Source organism: Lissotriton vulgaris, chromosome 3_1 (genome assembly GCF_964263255.1).
Source record: "Lissotriton vulgaris chromosome 3_1, aLisVul1.2, whole genome shotgun sequence".
NCBI lineage: Eukaryota > Metazoa > Chordata > Amphibia > Caudata > Salamandridae > Lissotriton > Lissotriton vulgaris.
The window spans coordinates 2,010,454,272-2,010,478,758 of record NC_141689.1 but is presented as its reverse complement, the minus strand read 5'-3'; the positions used below and the strand labels follow the sequence as shown (position 1 = coordinate 2,010,478,758).

General features: G+C 44.1%; 1 protein-coding gene across 2 annotated transcripts in view; it reads right to left on the bottom strand.

Moving 5' to 3' along the window:
• TRAPPC11 (trafficking protein particle complex subunit 11) overlaps nt 1–24,487 on the bottom strand; it is a 461,933-nt gene that overhangs the window by 12,314 nt on the left and 425,132 nt on the right. For both annotated transcript variants that reach the window (XM_086962470.1, XM_086962471.1), the window contains exon 28: nt 21,716–21,849. In XM_086962470.1, the coding sequence (XP_086818596.1) occupies nt 21,716–21,849 (134 nt within the window). The remainder of the gene's footprint in view (nt 1–21,715; nt 21,850–24,487) is intronic.

The window sequence follows — 24,487 nt, the reverse complement described above, 5'->3', positions numbered from 1 at the left end:
AGACTGGACCGGTTCAAGTGGAGGACCGTCCCTTGCTGCTGCGACAGAAGGTCCTCCTGAAGAGGCAGACGAATCGGGGGATCGATTGACATTCCGAGTAGATCGGGTTACCAGTATCTTCGTGCCCAATCTGGAGCCAAAAGGATGACTTGGGCAGAGTCGTGCTGGAACCTCTGCAGCACTCTGGGCAGAAGTGGTATAGGAGGAAAGGCGTACAACAGACCGCAACTCCACTTGCGACAAAAAGCGTCACCGAGCGAGTGCCGCCTTGGAAATTCCAATGCGCAGAACTGATGACATCGCGTGTTCTCTTCTGTGGCGAATAGATCTAACCAAGGATCTCCCCACTGCTGAAAGAGACCTTGCGCCACGTCCGAGTTCAGACGCCATTCGTGATCCATCATGCACCGGTGGCTGAGTTTTCGTCAGTGCTGGCGTTCAGGGAACCCGCCAGGGGTTGAACCACCTGGGTGATGCCCTGGTGTCCCAGCCATGTCCAGAGGTGCAGCGCCTCCTGACAAAGGGTCCACGACCCCACCCTGCCCTGTTTGTTGCAGTACCACATGGAGGTGGTGTTGTCCGTGAACACCTGCACTACACTTCCCGAACAGTGGGAGGGAATGCCTTCAGTGCAAGCCGGATCGCCCGAAGCTCCAGAAGGTTGATATGGAGCCGGGACTCTGCCGGAGACCAGAGGCCTCTGCTCTCCGCCTCTCCCATGTGATCCCCCCAACCCAGGAGGGACGCATCCGTCACCACTGTATGCTCCGGTTGGGGAAGGGAGAGAGATCTGCCACTGACCCAATTGCGGTTTGTGAGCTACCACTGCAGATGATTCGCAGTGCCCTCTGAGATCTGGACGTGGTCGGACAGGGTGCCTTGATGCTGTGCCCACTGGAACTTCATGTCCCACTGCAGAGCCCGCATCCGCCACCTGGCATGATGTCCCAGCAGGATGCAGGAGGCCATCAGCCCCAGGAGCCGCAGCGTCAGCCTGACCGAAAGTCGGGATAAAGGCTGAAAGATTGGAATCAGAGCCTAAAAATCCCGAACCCGCTGCTCGGGGGGGATTAACCCGAAACTGCGCCAAGTCCAGAACCGCTCCGATGAAGAGTAACTTCTGAGAGGGAATCAGGTGTGACTTCGGCAAGTTGATGGAGAACCCCAGCCAGTGCAGGAGATCGGCCGTAGTCTGGAGGTGGGAGACTACTGTCTTGGGTGAGCCCGCCTTCAACAACCAGTCGTCGAGATAGGGGAAGACTGGAACCCCTAATCTGTGCAGATGAGCTGCGACCACCGCCATCACTTTCGTGAACACCGCGAGGCCAAAGGGGAGCACCGTAAACTGATAGTGCGCGTGGCCCAACGTGAACCACAGGTAGCGCCGGTGGGCCGGCATGACGGGGATGTGGAAAAATGCGTCCTGCAAGTCTAACGCTACCATCCAGTCTCCAGGGTCCAGGGCAGCCAGGACTTAAGCTAAAGTCAGCATCTTGAACTTCTCCTTCCGGAGGAAGCCGTTGACGCTCCTGAGGTCCAAGATAGGCGCAGGCCCCCTTTGCCCTTCTTGGGAACCAGAAAGTAGTGGGAATAGCAACCACGTTCTACTTCTGGCCCAGGAACGCGCTTGATGGCCCCCTTGGCAAAGAGGGCCGTAACTTCCTCCTGCAGAAGCTGCAAGTGATCACCCGACATGCGGAAGTACTGCGGTGGCATGGCTGGAGGGGTCGCCTTGAACGGGAGGGAGCAGCCCCTTCGGACGATTTGCAGCACCCACCTGTCCAAAGTGATGGTACGCCAGTGGAGAAGGTGATGGCGAACTCTGCCTCCCACTGGCGTGGAATGGCCCTGAAAGCTAATACTAGGAAGGCTTTGAAGCAGATGCTGCGGGAGCGGATGTGGACTGACCGGCTCTCTGTCCATCTGCTCCGCCACGGCGGAATCCACGTCGGCGACCGCGTTGAGGCTGGTTCTGCGGCCTGTGGTTGGACGAACGTGCGGGGGCGCCCCTTCTTTGGCCACAAAAGGGGCAAAAAGCAGAAGTTTGCTTGCACTGAGCCGACAGGCCCACGGACTTGGCGCAGCCCTGGAGTCCTTAAAGCGCTCCAGCGCACTATCTGCTTTTTTGCCAAAAAGGCGACAGCCATCAAAGGGCATGTCCAGGAGGGTGCTCTGGACATCCCCATAAAAATTTGTGGCCCTCAGCCAGGCGTGATGACGAATTGCCACTGTTGTTGCAATTGCTCTACCCAGTGAGTACGTAGTGTCAAGTTCACACCAAATGGAATACCGTACTGCGTCTCGCCCCTCAGCAAGAGCCTGGGTGAGCCGTGTCCTGGCCTCCTCTGGACAATAGGGTAGCACGTTTGCCACCGTATCCCACAGAGAGTGGGTGTAACAGTCCAAAAGGCATGCGGTATTAATGGACCGCAACCCAAGACTGAGTGAGAAAAACAGTTTCTTGCCAAACTGTTCCATCCTTTTCAATTCCCGGTCCGGAGGTGCGGACGGGAAGGTGGTTTGGGACGTGGAGGCCTGGATAACCAGACTCTCGGGTGGGGTGTACGGGCAGAAAGCAGGGGTCGCCCGGAGCTGGCGCTGGGCCACGTTCCGATCCACAGGAGAGTCTGTGGTGGGTTTGGACCAAGTGCCCATCAGAACATCGGTGAGGGCCTCATTAAACTGCGGCAGGGGGTCCGAAGAGCTTACCGGAGGTTGAAACACCTTGGTTGAGGTTCTTTAATTTTGACTCCATTTTACATTCAACTCCATTTTGTGTTGCCTTTACACAGGCTGCATGATTCACAAAATGTCTCTGCCCTTTTGGACTGCAACGTGTTGAAAACCCCCTCCGTCCTTGTCTTGAAACCCACCTCAGACACCAGCCGGCCTAAACTAATTCTTGTCTGGACCACCTAATCCCTGTATCAACTATCTGTTAGCCTTTAGTATTCTTTTCGTGCCGTATCTTATCTTTTGGCCTTCGCTATTCCCTCCCTGTGTTTTCCTATTTCACAACCTTTCCTTTGAAGCACACAGACATGTTCTACCATTACTGATTGACCTACAGGTGCTGTCATTGATTGACTTATGGGATCGGGCAAAGACACGACTCAAGGGGGATGTTCTGGTTACATGATGCCTTGTTTTGAATGTTTTCCTATTGGCTAATATTTGGCAGATCTTGCATGTCCATGTTAGGCATTTTGCATGCCTGCAAAAGCTAGGACTGCCCCTTACTTTTATGCCATGTTTGTAACCCTAAGCATATATAAGGCCTCTGTTTTCTGTACCCCTCAGGCTGCCTCATTCAGTTGCTAAGGCTTCTGTGTGACGTAGCCTCACTCATTTGAGTTAATAAAAATGTTCCTTTTATATTCCAGCTTCTGTGTCAAGTTCTTCTTTCTATTAGTGAGACCCCCTGAGAATGAAGATTTGAGTTTCTTCAATTGGCGCGGCCAACGTGGGCTTCATCAGAGAAGTGACTATCTGTGGGAGTGATCTTGTCAGGAGACTGAAATCTACTGAGGAGGACAGAATAGGATTCTACTAAGAAGGTACTCTGTGCACAGAGATTCTGGAGATTCTTTGTCTCTGCAGCCCAGTATATTTCTGATCTTCCTGATTTTGATCCTCCATATGATGTCACTCGTGACTGAGATACTTTTTGGCGTGAGTATTCTAAAAAAAGACCGTTAGGTCATGTAGAACTTGACAGTTAGAATTTGGATAACCTTTTGATTAGTAACAGTAAGGTAGTTTAGTAACGCTTACTGTAGCTTTGGAATTTTGGAATTTGTGTTGGACAACTTTAGATATGTTTTGGATTTTGGATATGCAAATTGCAATTTGTGTAGGCCGGTAATGAGGAGATGTTTCTCTATTTGGTTTTGTTGAATGGTGCACGTACGAAAAGTACCTTAAGCACTACTTTGATTATAATATTTGCATATTCTGCAAATATTTTTGGCATGCCTGTTTTCAAGCGCACATCGAAGAATGTGTTGCTTTTTTGAAAGGTACCATAGTGTGATGTGAAGTAAATTAGCCGGCTCCCCTAGAGGGAATATCTAAATAGGTTTAGATTTAAAAACATATTTCTTCCTTGGTGATTTTGTATCCCCAGGGAATTAAAATATGACATAATACAAAACAAGGATCCTTTGTTCTGCGCAATTTTATGAATGAAGATATGCAGAACGATTTTTTTTGGTGTTCTGCTAGCCAAAGCTAGTGAATTGAGTGTATTTTCGCTTCTTGGACATACATCAGTCTGTTGGGCTGTTTTTGCAGTCTTTTGGAACACTATTGAGAAGAGTTTCTTGTAAATATGACTTACAACTAGTATTTGCAAATGGTTTGGTTCAAGAACAGTCTGTGAACTGTCCTTTGTTTCTGTCCTGAGTATTGATTTGTGGGTTAAATGTGTTTTTAAATGTCTATGTGGTTTTCCCATTGGTACAACTTCTGTAAGTGAATAGCGATGGCGCTATTCATGAAATGCATGGATAAAGCCCGTCGTATTTTGTGTCCTGAGTGTTTTGACCCCTTTCTGTTTATGTCTGAAATGAGCTCAAATGTGTGTTTGTGTTTTTTAATGTTTTCAGTCTATTAAGCAAAATTTCTAAATGCTTAAAAAAAATAAAATTAAACATTCACATTCACTAGGAGTAAAAAGGCCCCCAAAAACGAATGGTGTGTTTTTGTAGAAAATCAAACTTATAGCATTTTTTACTTACATACATTGTATTAGAAATTTCCAGGCAAACGCTTCAGCTGAAGTACATTTTTGCTGAACTCTGACGCATATTATAGAACGTGCATTGATGTGTCTTCGTTTGAAAAAGACTGCCACCGTGCTCATGTTATAATGCTGAGAGACAAGCTAAATAAATAGGAGTATTTACTCAGCCAGGACTTTGCCCTCAGTTAAGCTAAATAAATAGGAGTATTTACTCAGCCAGGTCTTTGCCCTCAGTTAAACACGGGTGAATCTTTGCATTTCAGAATGTTGTTTTCAAAAGGTTCCAAAACTAAGGTTCATTATTTTGTATTACAGGAAGGCATTTCAATTAAGGGTTTCCTCTATTTAAGCATTTTTGTAAGCATATTCTTGGGTCTGTTGCTAAATAAACATTTTCCTTTTTAGAAAGAAAAAATGTGGCGCCGAATTTTGTCATGTTTTAAGTTAGGCTTCTGTGCTTAGGCTTATAAATGAATGTGTCTAAAAATGATAGGCAAGAGATGCAGCTTGCTTTTATATGTGGAATTATCAAAAATGATTGCGTTTATTAAAAATAATTATTAATTATGAAAAATACTTATTAAAAATAAGTGCTACAAAATTAGTTTTTTACTATTCATGAAGCTTAATGCTCATACTGTGCCTCCTAGCATTATAATTTAATTTGAGTTGTGCAGTCCTGCATAATGAGGACATTAGAATATGGAATTTTACTTAGCGCAGGCGTAAAAAACTCATTTTTCTAAGGATTTACATGGGATATGGCTAATATCCAATCTTTGCAATTTGTAAAGACCATTCTTAGGATGATTAATATGTAACACAATTATAGGATATTTATTTTTAAGTGCCCCTAATATCAAAGTCGAATTTGGGTAAAATAGACCATTTAAAACAGCATTCTTGCCATTTATAATAGCTTTAAAGTGCTTTAGGCTTCAGTAAATGCATACATTTAGGTATAATACAAATTTGCAGGTTGTCCCCATTTGGGGTTTGTTTTTAAATGGCCCAGTGAGATCCATTTAAGGTTGATGAAATGAGTACCATTGCAACAAGCATTTGTTCTAAAAACTGGTAGGTGTGTTATTAGGTTCTGTGAATTATTCACAGTAAATGTTGTTTAATAATCTGGGAATAGAGATAGTTTTTTAGCGCCTAAAAAGGAGAAATTATTTTTCAAAATAGAGTGAAATATTGCAGGTTAGGAGGAATTAGGAAGGCCTTTTGTCTTTGACAGCCTCAGAGTGAACAGAATCTGGGGGCTAGGAGAGCTGCAGAGGCTGGCTCAAGTCGCACTGAGGTGCTATCTTTAGTTTCCCTGTAAACAATGGAAGGAGGCAGTCATATTGACATCTGTGACCTTTTAAATTAGGGCCTTGTCTCTGTGAAGTGCAGAATGACCTTGCTAAACGGGCCTCTAAAAGGGGGGGGGGGGTTCTGGTTTCCCCATAAGAACATCAATAAAATTAAAGAACTTAATTTCAAAGGGAAAATATGAAAAAAGGCTAAAGGCTCTGCAGAACTGATACATTTGTATCTCTGCTCTGAAAAAAATAATGTCTGCTAGTTGCTTTTATTTGACAGAAAACGAAGTATTGCATCAAGTCTTAGACAGAAAATAAGACGAAGCCCTTTACTAAAATTTTGAAGGCTATATACCTAAGTGAGAACGATTTGCCAATTAAGAATTATTTTTCACAGTGGAAATTGTGGTGCTAAATTAACATGGTGTCAGTGAAACAATTTTACTTTTAGAAAGTTAAAATTAAGGTGGCTTAATGTTGCAAGCTGACTGACAAGATGGTACCAGTTAAGTAATGGAAATGTATTTTTGTGTTTGTTAATGTGTATCATGTTTTGTCTTCTGATTAAAAGTTATAATTGATATTTGTTTGTTATGAGAAATGTCATTCTTTTGTGTGTGTATTTTTTTTTTTTTTGCTTCTGCCCACAGATCATTCATGGATTGTTCTGGGTGATTTTAAGGCTGACAAGATACGTGAGTTTGGTTGGTTGAAACGAGATGTGTTTTTGCGTAACTCCTTTGGAAAGAAATGTTCATGTGTTTTTTATGTTTGTGTATTTGGTCCTATCATGAATTGTTCTTGCTGGTCCTGTATGTCAGAAGAGACACAGTAGGTTGTATTTGACAGCCGATTTCCACTGTCTGGTGATCTACTGTCAAAAGGAGGGTAAGGATTTTAAACCTGACAAATTAAGCAGGCCCGAATATTGGGTTTTGGGCTGCAGGTTCACAGTGCATAAAGTACATGACATGGTGTTGTGCATCACCGCTCATTCACATATGCTATTGTTTTGTCTATGCTTTTTGTGCTTGATACACAGCAAGCATATCTGATGGCTTGACATGTGCGTTTTTTTTATTCTATGCATGTTTTTGTTTTATGTTGTTGCTTCTGATACTATTACAAGTTCCCCTGTGTTGTGGCGGGATCTTCATGACGATGCATATCGCTGCACAACAGTTGGGTTAATTTGCTAAATTTCACAGATATGATATTTTCATACTGTGCACGACACAGACAACACTTCACCAGTGTATGTCAATTTGGCTATAAATAGTATTCAAGAAAAATAAAAGAGATTTACAGGATCAAAGTGTGTCACCTGCCGTTAGTCACGTTACTGCCCCCTTCCCTTAAGGAACAGGCAGCCATAGATTTATGTATCCTGATTGGGCGTAAGGATAAATTAAAGATCTGTGACTCTTGTACATGGTGACCTAATTTCTATATTACATTAGTCAGTTTTGTTCTGCTTTCTAAGTAGTGTATGGCTTTGTACCATAAAAGAAACAGGTTTCATTTTTCCCTGAAGAAGGAACTGGAACATTAGCTGAGGTTACCGTATATGGTTTAGCGGCCAGCGGTAGAGCTAACATTTGTGAACTATTTTGACTTTTGTGTATCACCCATACTCTTGGTATTGTGTCACATGCTTGACTATCACCCAAGTAATTTCTTGTTCTTCCTATAGATTTTTCTTTTGTCGCTTCTCCCCTGACCGATGTCGCATCATGCCTAGTTATTGGGGATTTTAGCTGTGTCCTAGTTCCATTTCTCTTTTCCATATTCCTTTCACCAGTCAGCCCATTTATTATTATTGGTGTATTGTTCAGGCCCACACTTCCAGACTGCAGTAATGTACCGGAACCCCTACATTATGTATAATTCCCTTTTGTATGACCAGACTGGTTTTTAAGAATTTTCTTTAGGCCTACTTCAATGTTTTCCAGTCTGACTGTCAGGGTAGTGATGGACTGGTTAACTGACTCAATACTATAGTAAGACAAGCTTTCCACTTCAATAGGAGATATTTTTTTTGAACATGACAAATTTTCAATGACTATTTTAATTTGGTTTTTTACCCTTTTGTTCCTGCTTCTTTAATTTTTGGTGAGATCAGATGTGTTATAAATCATGGAAATACCAGGACTCTCTAGTTCTTGTCTTTTGTTTCCACATTTGATCATTATCTTGTGTGTTGCATAGTGCACCTGATGCACAGTTATTAAAAGGGAGGTATCTACATGTCCCTGATAATCTGTAGTATACGATTTTTCTTATGAGATGTTCTAGATGCCTTGTTTTGAATGTTTTCCTATTGGCTAATATTTGGCAGATCTTGCATGTCCATGTTAGGCATTTTGCATGCTTGCAAAAGCTAGGTATGCCCCTTACTTTTATGCTGAGTTTGTAACCCTAAGCATATATAAGGCCTCTGTTTTCTGTACTCCTCAGACTGCCTCATTCAGTTGCTAAGGCTTCTGTGTGACGTAGCCTCACTCATTCGAGTTTAATAAAAATGTTCCTTTTATATTCCAGCTTCTGTGTCAAGTTCTTCTTTCTATTAGTGAGACCCCTGAGAATGAAGATTTGAGTTTCTTCAATGTGAGGAGGTTAGTCCTCATGGCTGCTGGAGGGGGCACAAGGAGCAAGGCCTTGGCCTTCTTGCGCAGCACCACAGCATAAGTAGCACCCTCCTCCGTAGCCACGGAAGGAGGAGAGATCAAAACCAGTGTCAGGCGAAGTGTCTTGACCACTGGCCTCCCCCAGCTCATCTGCCCAATCCTGACTTAACTAGCACTGCTGTGCCAGAGGGTCCTCAGACCCCTTCCAGTCCTCCCCTTCATCCGTGTCCTGATAAACAGGCAATAATTAAAGGAGCCGGATCATAGGCAAAGGGCTCACCCATCGACGCCGGAAACGGGCCGCTCCGACGCCAGACCTGGACCGGGGTTGAAACCAGGGACGGCGTCGTCCGAGGACGGCGCCGCGAGCAGCACCATGGGGGTCGGCGCCAGCAGAGGAGTCGTGAGGTCAACAGGCGTCAACCGGGATCCAGGCCTGGATCCCATGGGGCCTGCGGCGTCTGGACCGTAGTCGACGACGGCTCCGGGGCCGAAGCCGCCCCCGCTAGGACCCCCAGTCGGACCCCAGAGGCGCGCCGGCAGGCCTCGACGGCGGGAAGAGAGTCCTCATGGCCACGAGGAAGTCTCGAATCTCGCCCAGTCGCATGAAGTCCAAGGACCGGAGGGTGTGGGACAGGATGAGAGTCCTGCTGCTCCGGTGGAGCTGCGTGGGTGGTGCCCTCCGAACCCTCGGCAGAGTCGGGCGACCGGCAAGGGCAGTCAGAAGAGCGATGTCGCCTCTTTGACTTCTTTTTGCCATACCCCGACTTACCTGAGTGCGAGGACTTGGATCCCGACTAACGGTGATGACTGTGGCTCCGTGACCGGTCCCTCGACTTCCTCCTTGACCGGGACCTTGAGCGGCGAGGAGCTTGCGGGACGGCTCCCCCCTAGCTGTCGACGTCAAGGCCCGGCAGTAGGGGCACGGCTTGTCATCGTGGTCGGCCCCAAGACAGTAGAGACCCTTACGGTGGGGGTCGGTAACTGACATCAGTCGTGACAGGCGTCACACGACTTGAACCCGGGCATACCTACTGACACTAGGAGTCGAAGTCGACTCGAAAAAGATGGACAAAATGTCTAAAAAGTTTGTAAAAAAATGACTAAGGGTATGCTCTTCCCGGATCTGCGCTTGCTAGTGCAGAAAAAAGAAGAACTGACGTCAGCGCACGAGGGCGGCGTCTAAGTACTCCAGCGACGTCATCCCGGCGATTAGGACGCAGACGACTGACGCGGAGCCGCAGACGACGCCTACCGACGCGCAGGGGTACTGCTGACGAAAAAATCTTTCCGGATCCAGCCTGACACTTGGGGGTATTCTAAGGTAAGGAATCTAACTAACATGTTTCTTTCAGATAGTAATTTTGGGAGTTGTGGCAAATTAACAGACCTCCTCCCCTTTTGCCACTTCTGTCTACCCTGGTTATTTTATATTGGGGTGGAAAGGCAACTACAGATCTGTGGTGGAATATTCATGCAACCAGGATTCTGTGATAAAGCAGATATCTGGTGATTGGGAAGTGTTGGTATTCACCGCCACATGTCCCCACCAGGAATGGAGCTGAAGCACTACTGCTGCCACCCCTAAACCCGCATACGGCAATCTTATGACGCAAGCATGCGCACCGCTATCTGATCTCATCAATAGGTGCTGGGGATGCCTCAAAGCCATTTGCTTCCAGCATGTGAGGCGAGGACTGGGAGGGGGATTTCTTTGGCTGATCTCCCCAAACAGTGGTGGCAAACCACTAGGCACCAGGGATTCGTTTTATTTATGTATGTGTGGAAGCAGCACCTTGGGCAAGGATTGCTTCCAAAAATTATTTGGACATCTTTTGGTGCGTCTGTACCCCTCCCCTCCCGGGCATATCAGCCATTTTTATGGCCAATCTGTCCCCAAAGTGAGCCGAAAACCACTTAACACCACGTATTTTGTATTTATAGATATTGGGGAAACAGACGCTTTGGCAAGGGGCAATTCCCCGTATTGCCCACACAAGTCCTTTGTTTTCAGTTCCCAGCTTTCAGAATATCAGATTTTTTTTGTAGGCCTATCTGCCCATGGGGAGGCAGAACCAGCTGCCAGGCAATGTGATTGCTGTATCAGTCCTGTGTGTATATGAATGTGATGGGCCCTTGAATGGCACCGTTTGATGATGTAAGCGTTATGTGCTGGGTCTGTGGCTGTGGCGTGAATGGCTTTGTGTGTCTAAGACACATTAAAGGTGTGTGAATGGCTTGTAAAACGGTTGTTGCCTTGTCGTGGCCTTACATCTCATGAACTGAGAGTCACAACAGACAGTGATTTCTCAGTTTTAATTTTTGTGAAATCTTTTGTTTAAAAAATTTACATTTTTAACTTTTCACTCACCCTCATGCGAAATACAACTAGTATGTGTGTGTGCGTGAGTAGTAGATGATTGTGCAGTAATATGTCTTTTCTGTCTTTCATTGTCAGGTTGTTCATTTTATCTAGGTACAATCTACCAATCCCTGATGTTTTCGTTACTAAACACCAGGGGGACTCCAGGGTGGTGTCTCTCGTGTGGATTCCACAAGGTTATCCTACTCAGAAGCCCTTCCAATCCTCAAACATAGGCTAAAACACACCTTTTCTTCATATTTCTCTGACTCAATGTACTGGAATCTGAAGTGAGCCATACATTTTCTGCAAACCCAGTGGTGGGGTCCAAGACACAATGTGACAACAGCAACAAAAGGGGTAGTTGAAGTTTATGGGCTTGAGCTCAGTGACCAGCCACGAAGGCCTACCAACCAAGGCATTTCTGAAAACTATACACATAGGGGAGTACAGGGTGGCGTGCTTCTCCTGGATCTAACAAAGTTTTCCTACCCAAAATGCCCTGCAAACCTCAAAAGTTGCCTAGAATCGCGAATGTTCCTATCATTTCTGTGATGCATTCTTCCAGAATCAGATGGAAACCACACAATTACTACCACCCAGCATTCCCTCATCTGTCCCAATATAAATGCTGCCTCACTTGTGCGGCTGGGCCTAGTCCCGCGACAGGAACAGGTCAAACAAAGCGCAATGGGAGTTCTTGCAAAGGGACACACATTGACCTTGGTTTGATCTGCTGATTCCTGGGTTGATTAGTTGATTCTTGAAGTTTACATCACAGAAATGCAAGGAAAATGTGCAATATTAGGCTATGTTTGAGGTTTGCAGGGCATTGTGGGTAAGAAAACACTTTGTGGGAGCCACGTAAGGCACACTACCCTTCACTCCCCTTCGGTGTCTATTATTCAGAAATGTCTAGGCTTGGTAGGTTTCCCTGGGTGGCCGTCAGACCCTGCCAAACAAATGCTGCTAACCCCATTGCCAAATCAAATCATTTTTGCAACAGGAAACATTGATGTCTCCACATTGTATGTTGGGAGCGTTCCACTGGGCCTACCCACACAAGTGAGGTACCATTTTTATCAGGAGACATGGGGGAATGCTGAGGGGTAGGAAATGTGTGGCACCCCACAACTGCAGAACTTCTTCTTACAGAAATGTGAAGAAAATGTGTATTTTTAGTCAGACTTTGTAGTTTGCAAACGTTTCTGGGTAGGAAAACCTGGTGGGAGCCACACAAGTCAACCCAAGATTCCCGTGGATGTATCGTTTTAAAGTGACGGTTTGCTAGGTTCTTCTAGGTACTGACTGAGCTAGGGCCCAGAATCCACAGCTAGCCACATTGCAAAAAAAGGGAAAGTTTTCAGTGTCCATGTTGCGTTTTGGGCCCTTTCCTGCTGTGGGCACTTACTCTACCCACACAAGTGTGGTACCATTTTTTATTAGGAGACTTGGGGGGAATGCCGAGTGGTAGGACACTTGTGCCTCCCCACATATTGCAGAAGTCTTCCTCACAGAAATGTGAGGATAATGTGCGTTTTTAGTCAAAATATAAGGTTTGCAATGGATTTTGGATAAGAAAACCTGGTGGGATGGTGGGAGCACCACAAGCCACCCCACCCTGGATTCCCCTAGGTGTCTAATTTTCAAAAATGTGTACGTTTTCTAGGTTTCCCTAGGTGACTGCTGACCTAGGGCCCAAAATCCACAGCTAGCCACTTTGCAAAAAAAATGGTAAGTTTTCAGTGAAAAATGTGTTGTGTCCATATTGTGTTTTGAGCCCTTTCCGATTGTATGCACTAGGTCTACCTACACATGCGAGGTACAACTATTAACGGGAGACATGAGGGAATGTGAATTTGTGCTGTCCAAATGTAAGCCGGTGTGTACAAAAGAAGTTATTTTTAAAAACGCCCTCTGAATCACATGCTAATATAGGTATTCACAAATAAAACTGCTCCTAATCTCCTATCTGGTGTCTATTTCAGAAATACCAAGGTGTCCTTGATACCCATTTTTCAGTCAAGGTGCAGTTCAGTTGTTAATTCTGTGTACCTCGGGTTCTTAGAAAACCTACAAACCCTACATATCTCTGCAACCAGAAGGGTCCAGAGGACATAAAGGGATGTTGCTTTTGGAACCCGGCCATTGTGCCAAGAAGTTACAAATTAAAAGGTTTTCACAAATGACCATTTCTTGACACTCATTTTTAATATTTTGTTTATTTCAACATGTAGTTTCTTTCGGAAAACCTTGAGGGATCTATAGAAATGACCCCTTGCTGAACTCCGATTTCTGTCTACTTTTAAAACATCTATAGTTTTTAATTCAGCTCAGCATACTCCTGAAAGCCAGTAAAAGTGTGACTTTAGCACAGCAAATAACACAGCAAACCTTTTTTTTGTTGATGCCATTTTAGGACTTTTTTTCCTATTCTGCTGCTTTACCCCCCAAAACAAACCAAAATGTAGCTATATTTCGGCTATTTTCCTGGTCCCATCCAGGGTATCATCAAACACCAGGTACCTTTGGAATCCCCCAGATGTTGGAAAAAAGGACGCAGATTTGGCATGGATACTTTATGTGGAAACAAAGTTATGGAGGCCTAGGTGTGAACTGATCCAAACAGCCAGAAAAGGGCTTAGCATTCTTTGGGGAAAAGGTTTAGCAGCCAAGGGGTTAATCACTATATTGTTAAATAGAACTGCTTTTTGGTATCTTGGCTTGAATGAGATATTTGTGTTATGATGAGTGTCTAACTGTTAAGTCTATAAACCAACTAAAATAAGCAATGGCCTTTACACTCATAGGATTGAGTAGAAGAAGTCTTGGAAAAAAACATACGTAGACTGAACAACCAATGAATAATTCAGGACTCAAACATAAAAGAATAAATATCAGAGGCAGGAAGGGGAACTTTAAGGCTCATGAGATGAAACAAAAACAAGTACTCAAGATTACAAAAACGACATCCCTAATACCTTCCTTAAAGGCAGCAAAGGTTCAGAGTTAGTTTGCCACAATTTATCACAATCAAAGAAAAAGCAAGGAGCATAAAACGAATATAGATTTAAAAAACGCCCTTTATTCATATTACTAGCAGACAGATTCTGGCCAACACGTGTTTCCAAATGCCTATAGCTTCATTGTTTTTTCTGAGCCTCACTTGACATCTGTAGTATTTTAATTAAGCATCCTGCATTGTAAACGACCACAGAAGTCACAGAATGCTCATCCTACTTGTGAGAAGCAGATAGGTGAGGGAAGTGTAACTTCCAGGCCATTTCCAAATGTGTAGCATATTCACATTGACAATCATTTTACTTGAATCTAGAGATTCTGTACTAGGAAATGTGTTTGTGTAATATTTATGTTATGTTTAGTTACGTCTGGTCATGTTTTGCTAAGTTTAGCTGAGTTATGTTTAGTTTTGTTATGATTGGTTTTGTTATGATTAGTATCGTTATTACTTTAGTTATGTTTAGATACATTATGTTAAATTTAGTTATGTTATGTGCATTTGTGAAATGTGCTACTCGATTCGGTAGGGTATCCTAGTGCTGAAGCTGTATTGGCCAGGCCAGGGGTGGGGCTAGGTGAAGAGCCAGGTCTTCAGTTTCTTGTGGAATTTTAAGAACTGAGGAGGCAGCTTTGAGATAGTTCTAGGCATTAGGAGAATGCACAACTGCAGATCTGGTTCTGCGTGCGCAGGGGCTTTGTGAGAGTAGGAGACCAATTGGGCCGAGTTTTCTGGTAGGTTTGTGGAAGTTTTAATTTTTTTTATGTACTTGGGTCCAATGTTGTATAAGGCTTTGTGTGTGTAGATGAGAAATTTGAAGATTGCTCGTTTGTGGATTGGGAGAAAGTGGAGCTCTTTGAGGTGCAGGGAGATACGAGTGTGGGGCGGGAGGTTGAGGGTGAGCCTGGCTGCTGAGTTTTAAATAGTTCGGAGTCTTCTGGTCAGTTGAGCATAGAGCATAGAGTACTGTAAAATGGATAGACCACCCAAAGTCTTAGATGAACTCGTCCTTTATTAAGTAAGATTCTCCAGAGACCCCATCCACCAGTGGTCTGTCCTGTTCCACTCTAGCTAGCCTCTCTCTCAAGTTTGAGCATCAACATTCTTAGCTGGAGTGGTGATACACAGTTCTCATTCTATACTGAAAGTTTTACATAGCGTGCACATGCCACATACCTCCCCCACAATAGCAAATAATGAGGTAACAAGCAATTAATACATATTCCTAAAAGAGCAGATTAATATATACATTCCTTCATAACAAATTGTAAAAGAGGTATAAGAATTTACACAAGATCTTGTAAATGAGCAGGACTCTTACACACACACACACACACACACACACACACACACACACACCAACTCTTCCTTTTAGACAACAAAAAAAATATCACTTTTATCTTCAATTGTACTTGCACTCTATTTTTGGCAGCTGGCCTATCTAGCAACTCTTTGGAGCTTTTACCAGAAACAACACCATTCTTACCGGAGTCCACACAAGAAGCTTTCTTCCATAACGCAACCCGAACAAGGATCCAAATGCGATGATCCTTTGTCTTCACAGCATTCATTACGAAAGAGCTTGGTAACTCTTATGAGCGGACTAAACTTATCTAACAAACCAACCTTCCTTGGTTTTTTATTTTCACCCAATCCAACCTTGGAGCTCTTTACAGCCATCCATGTATAATTCTGTCATCGTCAGTTCTACATTTAGCACCTTTCTCTTCATCATCCATGCCACAATCACCTTCCTCACCAATCTCATTCACACATAATCTTGAACAACCGTCAGCAGTTATGTTCATCACACCACGTACATATGAAACTATGAACTCATATTCCTGTAAAGCTACCACCTAGCTTCTTATTCGAATGGATATAGCATCAATACCGTTATTGCAAAAACCTCAACCAATGGTTTGTGATCAGTTTTAATTTAAAAAACACCACCCCACAAAACAGCCAAAGCCTCCTTTTCAATTACCGAATAATTCAGTTCCTATCAACGTAATGATTCAGATAGGAACAAAATTGTATTCAACTTACTCCCAACAATTTGTTCAAGAACTGCACCTAGTCCCTTTTCACTAGCATCTGCACCGGGCTGGAAACTACTCAACCTTGCAGCACTGAACAATCCCTTTCTTATCTGCACAAATTCTTTCTCACATTCCTCAGACCATTCAAATTCCACACCTTTCTTTAATAACTTTTGCATACTATTGCAACCTTCTGGAAAATCTGGAATACAGTTACTGTAAAATTCAGCAGTTCCTAAGAACTTTGCCAATTCTTATTTGGAGTTGGGATGCTGTTGATAACCTTGACTAGACTTCCGTTAGGGCGAATCCCTTCAGCAGAAATCATCAATTTCACAACCTGCACAGAGTCCTTTTTCTCATCGCCCCCTTTATGGTTCCAGATAACCTCCACACATGCTTGGGAATGCTCACAGCCTGGCTGTGCTTCCTGTTCCTAGAGTACGACGAGGAGAGCAGGAGCAGAGACGGGGGACCTGGCAGCTAGGAACGGGTTTGCACCCACCCCCCACGCGCCCTCTCCCCACACCCGCCTCAACACCAGCGAGCTAAGCCGGCCGCCACTGCTTTGCCGTGGTTATCACCTCAGTAAGAGTGGGAATATCCTTCTACCATAATGCTTTCCTCGTTTTATTCAAAACACAACCTAACATGAATTGATCACATAGTCTTTCATCCAACGTACAGCCAAAGTTACAGTTCGATGCCAGTTTCCTGCGTATGAGTCTACTGATTCTCCATCCTGCCTCATCCTCCTTCTGTAGTAACGATCGAAAACTAAACTCAATTTAGGCAAATATTCCAAATCAAGCCTTTTCATACATATTCCATTATTATTGAGATTATTGGCTTCCACTGTTGGTAAATCAAGCAAGCTTTGAATCACCTCTTGACCTTCCGCCCCTAGATATTGCATTATTAAAGAGATTTTTCTCTCCGAATTTAGGGACATGCCACACAATCTGGCATAATGCATGAAAGCCTTTTTCCACTTTTGCCAAGATAATATAGGCTCACCAGGGGAAGGAAGAAAAAATGGAGGAGCAGTAACTTTCTGCATTGCAACAGCCAATTAAAATACACTATTACTAGTGAAACTGATTAAATTGATAAGTATTAATTCAAATTAGTCAAGATAAGGACAGTGAATAAATGTACCTTTTATGGTATACATAGCTGTGCACGTCGGTGTTATGGCATGCACCAATGGGATAACGAGCTGTGCATATCAGCATTGTAAAATGCTATGCACGTATACTTCATATAGTTGTAAACATCAGAGTGGAAATGCGTGCACCAGTAAACTATGGACAAACAAGCTGTGCACACCAGCGTTTCAACGACGATACGAGCACTGCAAAACATTGACCTGCACTTAAATAAGCTGTGAGCATCAGTGTTGGAGTGCCACCGCATACATCAAGCTCTCAAAGGGCTCTAGGAAGAACTTTGCCCCTCAACGTGAAAGGTGAGAAGTGTGCACATCACTGCGCGTTCCAGCCTAATTCAAGATGGGTGCTGCGATGTATGCCGCCACTGCGTATTCAGAAAAACCTCATTGTCCGCAACTCACTCTGCAGGCGCGAGGCGGAACACAAGACAAAGTAAGTTATAGTTGCTTCTGCTCTCGCCAAGCGAATTCGAGATCAGCTCGCGCTGGGATTTCAGTTAAAACAGCACCGCACATTCAATGTGTAACTCACTGGGGGTACAGGGCACAGACTACACTAGCAACTCAATGCTGAAAATTTAGAAAATGCGCCACCTTGCAGATTCCGTATTCAGGCTGTCGCATGAACCACCATTAAACTACACGTTGAACTGATTAAGATGTTGGGGTCCAATGTAAATGAACTTGTCCTTTATTAAGTAAGATTCTCCAAAGACCTATCCACCAGAGGTCCGTCCTGTTCAACTCCAGCTAACTGCTCTCTCAAGTTTGAGCATCAACATTCTCAGCTGCAGTGGTTATACACAGTTCTCACTCTACACTGAAAGTTCTACATAACGTGCACATGCCACAAGTGCGTTGCGGAGTCCAGCTGCTTGTGATGAGTGCATTGGTTCTGCAATTCTTGATGGGAAGCCATTTGAAGATCTTCTTGGGCATCTTAAGTGTGTGGAAGCAGGAGACAAAGACTGTGTTCACTCTGCAAGGCATGGAGTGTTAGTTATTGATTACTATTCCAAGGTTCTTCGAGTGGGTTGCTGGGAGGGGTGTGAGTTTGAGTTCGGCAGGCCACTAGATGGAGTCCCAGAGCAAGGTGTCTTTGACAAAGATTAGTACCTCTGTCTTGTCTGTGTTGAGCTTCAGGCAGTTAGTTTCCATTCATATGGCGACTTTGGTCATGCAGGCAGAGAACATGGGCTGGGTATTTGGCACTTTGTTGGAGAGGAGGGTATGAACTGGGTGTCGTCAGTGTAGCATATGATTTTCATTCCATGAGCGTAGATGATGCTGGCAAGTAGCGTCAAGCAGTCGTTAAAAGAATGGGACTGAGAGGGGCTCACTGTGGAACTCAACAGATGAGTTTGATTGCATCTGAGGAAAAGGAGGCCAGACTGACCCACTAAATGAGGCCTGTCAGGAAGAGCAAACTCAGCAAAGTGTGGGTCCATGGATGCCGGCTTCACGCACTCGTTGGATAAGGATGGAGTGGGAGTCTGTGTTGAAGGCTGTGGAAAGGGCCGCAGTGTCACCTCTTTCCATGAATATCCAGATTTCGTCCGTGGTGTCGATTAGGATGGTCTTTGTACTGTGGTTGGGCCACAAGCTGGATTGAGTGGTGTCAAGGAGGTGGTTGGCTAGAGGTTTATAATTTTTTCCATGGCACCTGCTGGCTAGGGTAGCCGAGAAATTGGCTGCTAATTGGGTAATGTCTTTCGTTCTGCTGAGGGTTTCTTTAGAGTGGGGGAGTAATGTGGCATGTTTCAAGAAGTCCAGGTAGGTGGCTGTGAGGACTAAGTGATTCAGAATCAGGCGAGAGCTGTACTGAAGGGGGCCAGGCCTTTGATGAAGGGATGGTAAGGGCTGGGGTATAAGGATGCTCACAAGTGTAAGGACTGCATGGTCGTTGTGGTTTCTTATGTGGGTGATGGTCACCCTGACCACCTGGTCCACCCTCTGGGTGATGGTTGAGATGGGCAGGAGGGTTGAGAGCATGAAAGGGTGAGGATGGACCTCAATGTTGTTGTACAAGTAGGTGGCCTTGTGGCTGAAGAATAGGGCCATCTGGATGCAGAGAGAGTTACACTGGTGGAGTTGCTGTCGGAGTGGTGAAGCCTTTCACTATGGCAAAGATATCCTTGTTGCTACTGTTGCTGCTTTTGATGCAGTCAGTGAACGCAGAGAGTGTGGTAGCTCCAATTTACTGATGGTAGGATCTGAGGGTAGATTTGTAGATGCTCTTGTAAGTATCGTCTTAACATTATCTCCATCTGCGTTCAAGTTACTTGCAGTGGTGTTTGGTGAACCTGAGCTCTGCGTGTTCCAGCTTGTTTGCGGTTTGGTTCTCATGCATTTGAGAGGAGCCAGGGAGTCTGCGTAGCTGGTGATCTAGGTGCTGAACTTGAGGACGGATTTTGAGAGGTGGTTGATAAGTCGAGGCCGGTAATGTAGGAGTTTTGAAGACCGGGATGTTTCCGAGATCTTTTTCCAGTTCCGTCATGAAGATTTGGTGATGGCGTTTGAGGTGGTGTGGAATGAGTATGCTGAAATTGATGAATGTATGGTCGGACCAGGTGATCATTGTGGGCTATTCTACTGTGAGGATGCTGAAATTAAGGTCCAGTAGGTGTTAGGTGGCATATGTGAAGCCTTCCATGCCCTAGTTGAGTCTGATGTTGGACAGTCGTTAAGGAGGTTGGTCGTGTTGGGATTAGTGAGGACCTTCAGGTGGTAATTGAGGTCACAGAGGAGAACGAAGGCACTTGAGTGGGAGTGAAAGATCATGAAGGTGACTATGTTCATGATGGTGCTGCCAAAGTTGTCACATGGTTCAGAAGGTTGGTAGACAAAGGTGCCACTCAGGGTGTAGAATATAGATGGCAGTGATGAGTTTGAAGGTCAAGTATTCCAAGTTGCTGGTGGTGCTTTCCGAGGTAGTGGAGCATTGGATGGATTCTTTGGAGATTATAGCATCTGTGTCTGTCCTGTGTTATCTTGAGATCTTGTATCCAACGGTGGTGGGCAGGGGATGGGTTGCTGCGGCGATGACAGGGGTAGACAAGGGAGTCATCCACGTTGGGTCAGGAAGAGTAGGTCGGGTAAGCATTCTTAGTAGCAGATGCCAAATTTTAGTTGGATATTTAGTGAGGGAGCGAGGGTTGAGGAGTATGCAGGACAAGGATGGATGTGGCACAGTGAGGGTTGGTGTGTGGTTGAAAGTGCAGTCCGGTCTCAGTCTGTCCAGCCCGCTGCAACCTATTCATCTGCACTGAATCCTCACTCTCAGGAGTCTGGAAGATTCTGAGTTGCACTTGAAAGGATGAGAGTTGGAAACACTAAACAGCCACAGCTCCTTGTCATCTATATCTTTTGATATGAAAGCACTAGTTTTTCCTGCAGGAATACTGTGAAAAGAGGAAATAGTTGAGTGTTCTGGGACTGCACCCTCACCCCTGGATTGCATCTACAGAAACACTGTGGCAGCTCATCCGTGATTAAGGAGAATCAGCTATGAATTAGATCTTTACTGCTTGTGAGCTTACCGTTCTATCAAATAATAAAAAAGCAGACAGTCGAGGTTCTAGAAATGAACCCTATAATGCAAGACCATTCGCCACAAGCCTCAGTTTCAGGAGGTGAATGTGATGGATCTGGGCACAAAAAGTTTATTCCTCTTTTGTGTTAGCTGGTCTGCCAGGGTCCCTTTTCCAAACATCTCTAGATTTGTTGGTTAGGCCGTAACATGCAAAAGGGTTAAAAGGTCAGATACCTGTCACACCCTCAAGGGGCCCTGTTCAGCCCAAAACTGTTGTACATCGAGGAGGTGACTGAATTGCACAGGGGCATCCCCTCATCTAACTTTACACTACAGATAATATTTCATGTTAACTTTTTTACTGTGTACTTTTGTAACTATTTAGCCATGAGAAAGCTCATGGCCTTCAGGCCTGTTTTGAAACGTGTCATATGTGTACAGTTCCTGTACTCACCAAGATTGTGTCAGGATAAGAATTTGTCATTCAACTACTTGCTATCAACAATAGAAGTGAATAAAACAAACAATAACTTATGACTATGAGACTCAATAATCAGCACAGAAGGGGGGGTGGTCTAAACAGTACTTAATTTGTAAAAAGACATAAGTGCCGGGCCTTCGTCAAGAGGTCACTCCAGCGTGCACCACCCACGACTGCCTCTGCCAACTCTGCCAATGACAGTACTAACACAAAAATTGCCATCACACACCTACAAGTAAATATGTAAAGCAAAAGTAAATTCATGGAATAATTCAGGATGCTGCCAGGCTGCAGACCTAATAATATTAATGAGACACACATTTAGGTCATGCCAACAAGAATAAAAGATATGTTAACAGTTGCTGTGGATCTCAAAAGACTGAATTTGGATTAAACTGCTTTTAAATATGGGTCTGCTAAAACAATTTACCTGCTTCAAACCTGAAAACATGAAGGCATCACTCGGCTCAACAGCAATTTCGATATCTTGTACAAAACCAGTCTTATTTTGTAACTGATATTTCACAGGTAATGATTCTCGGACTCGTCCAAATGAGGGAAGATCTATGGGACGGAACAAATTCAAAAACACAAAAACAGTAAATTACTTTTTTTAATTCTGGAGACAATGATTTAAACCAAGCTGTCTAATGTTAGTCCATAAAGGCTGCTGGATCCATGCAGGGTTTCAAGATACCTGCTATTTAAATTATTTACATTAACATTCATGTCTGAAATTTTGTCTCATGCAAAAATTCTTCGAGCTGACCCCGGTATTAAAAAAAGTATGGTCCATGGCTCCAGAGTTACTGCTATGAATAACTGGTAACAGGGGGAAAGAGGTCTTGGATCTAAGACCTCCTCTGAGGTCATAAGCGCTAGATATGGTTTGATGCATCTGTACTCATTTAAAGTAAGAAAAACCTACTTGTAATTAGAATTCTAAATCATGGGTGAATTCATGTGAATTGATAAAAAGGTGACTATCTCTGCCTATGTGTGAGATTCCAGAACACAATTCATTTTGGAAATGTAATGTTTTTCAATCAAATAAAATACATGTGAAACATGTCCAAAAAGGCAACATTCACATTCACTTACTTCTTAAAAGTACCAGAAAACACATTTGCTTAAAACAGCATATGCAGCATGAAATGAAAAATCACAAAATGGTGTACTAATGAAAGACAATACACATACCATAGCAAAATTGGACCCTGCTCCTTTAAGGCGCCAGAAGATTGCACTATTCCATCATTTCAGCAGTGTCAGTTAGGCAGTTAGTTTTTTGCAGCACAGGGAACTAGTCTGTATGCATTTCCAAAACTGTGGCCCAAAAACAAGGGGAGGTGGGTGGTGCTTTTTACTTTCGCAAGATGTTAAAGCTGAAGCTGGACTGTGCAGAAAGCATAAATTACTAGAGAGAGAAAGCAAATCAGCATCAAGACCACTAACAAAGGGAATGTAGGGTACAGTGAAAACAAGCAAAATGCACAAAGCAGGGAGTGTAGGTACTAATTGTATGACCAGTGAGAAACCCCACCAACCAGTATCAGTGCCCAACTTTCTTGACACAGTTCCATGTCTTATGAGTGAAGTCTGCAGAGTGTGCTCCGCATTTGGGGCTGGTGTGCGGTCTGGTGGAATCTATTGAATGAAGCTTAGCAGGTGACATATACGCTCTCCATAAAAACTTGAAATTAATTAGCTTGTGTTGGCTGTCCTGGCATCCTTGGCAGGGGCTAGTGTCATGGCTGCTTTGTATAGTCTTGAAATCAGCCGGTCCCCCCTCGCATCAGTTATCAACATTGCTAAAGGAGAGAAAGCAACCACCTCCAGAGGGAATTCAGCAACCCGTGCTCGCAACGCATCTGCCAAGGCTTGTTGGTGCTGCCGCCGGGCACCGACCCCCTGGTTCTCGACTTCCAATTTGGGACAGCTCGTGAATAGCTCTTGGTCTTCCTCAGCATTGCCTGGTCCCCACAGCTGCAACAACAAGATCACCGTCATCACTCCTGCATCTTCTGTCATCGGTGGTCATTGCTATTTCGTGATTCCTGGCCACCTATTAGTGGCACAGACTCTGTCCCTTCTGCCTGCAGGTTCTTCTCTTCAGGAATCCACCCTTGGATTCCAACAGACCCTTGCACAGTCTTCGCCAGTGACATCTTTTCTGAAGTCCTCCATTGTGTTCTATGATGGTTTCCTTTGTCACTTTGCACCTGGTGTAGGTATCCTGTTCCTGCGGTATCCATGGAAGGGGTGACTCTCCAACCTTCGGTCTTCCACTGGGTTTCTTCAGGGTCCACTGGGGAGTCCTTCTTTACAATTGCAACCACAACTCTCCTGTTGTTTTGTATGGAGTACACAGGTGTGTTTCAACTCTGCACACAGCCTCCATAGGGTTTCTGGGTACTTACCTTGGGTGGTTCGTTGTGTCCCCAGCTCTTCTGAGTCTCCTGGTCCAAGTCCCGACTTCGGTCGCAGTTTGCATTCCATTTTCTTAGTAAGTAAATCTTTATTGTTTGATTAATTAAAATCTTACAATACTTCCATTACAAAAACTTTTTCAATGTATACAATACAATATAATACAATAAAAATAGAAGGCATTTCTTTTATCCTTAAAATTGAGATGATTGGACTTAAATAAAAAAATATAATAACATTTTTAAAAATTATCTATTTGTTTGTTTATGATTTCATAAAAGCTTTTTTCCTCATCCACTTTTCTAGTTCAGTGGTTATAATTTTTAAAAATTTTACAAAGGCAACGTTCATAACTATATCATTTGGATCAAGACACATTTTCAATGCCTGCCTGCATGTTCTTGTAGCCCGAAGATTAAAATGAGGTTTAAGTAATGCACATCTTTCCCTGCTAAGGCCAGGACAGATACATAAGAGATGGACAATATTTTCTTCTCCACCTTTGCAATGTCTACACAATAAACTGGAGTTAGTTTTTTCCCATGGCAGAGCGTGAGTAAGGCCTGGCAAAATTCCAAATCTTGCATTCATGAAACATTGTTTACTTTTTTCAGACCACGGTATCTCCAAGTATTCTTGCACTTTCTTTTTTTCATATCCATTTATTACTGTCCACGCGTGCTTTCTTTTTGCCAGCACGTTTTTATCATGTAATAGTGATAAGTAACTGGTTGTTCGATTCACTATTTTTTTAAACGATCCATTGTTTATT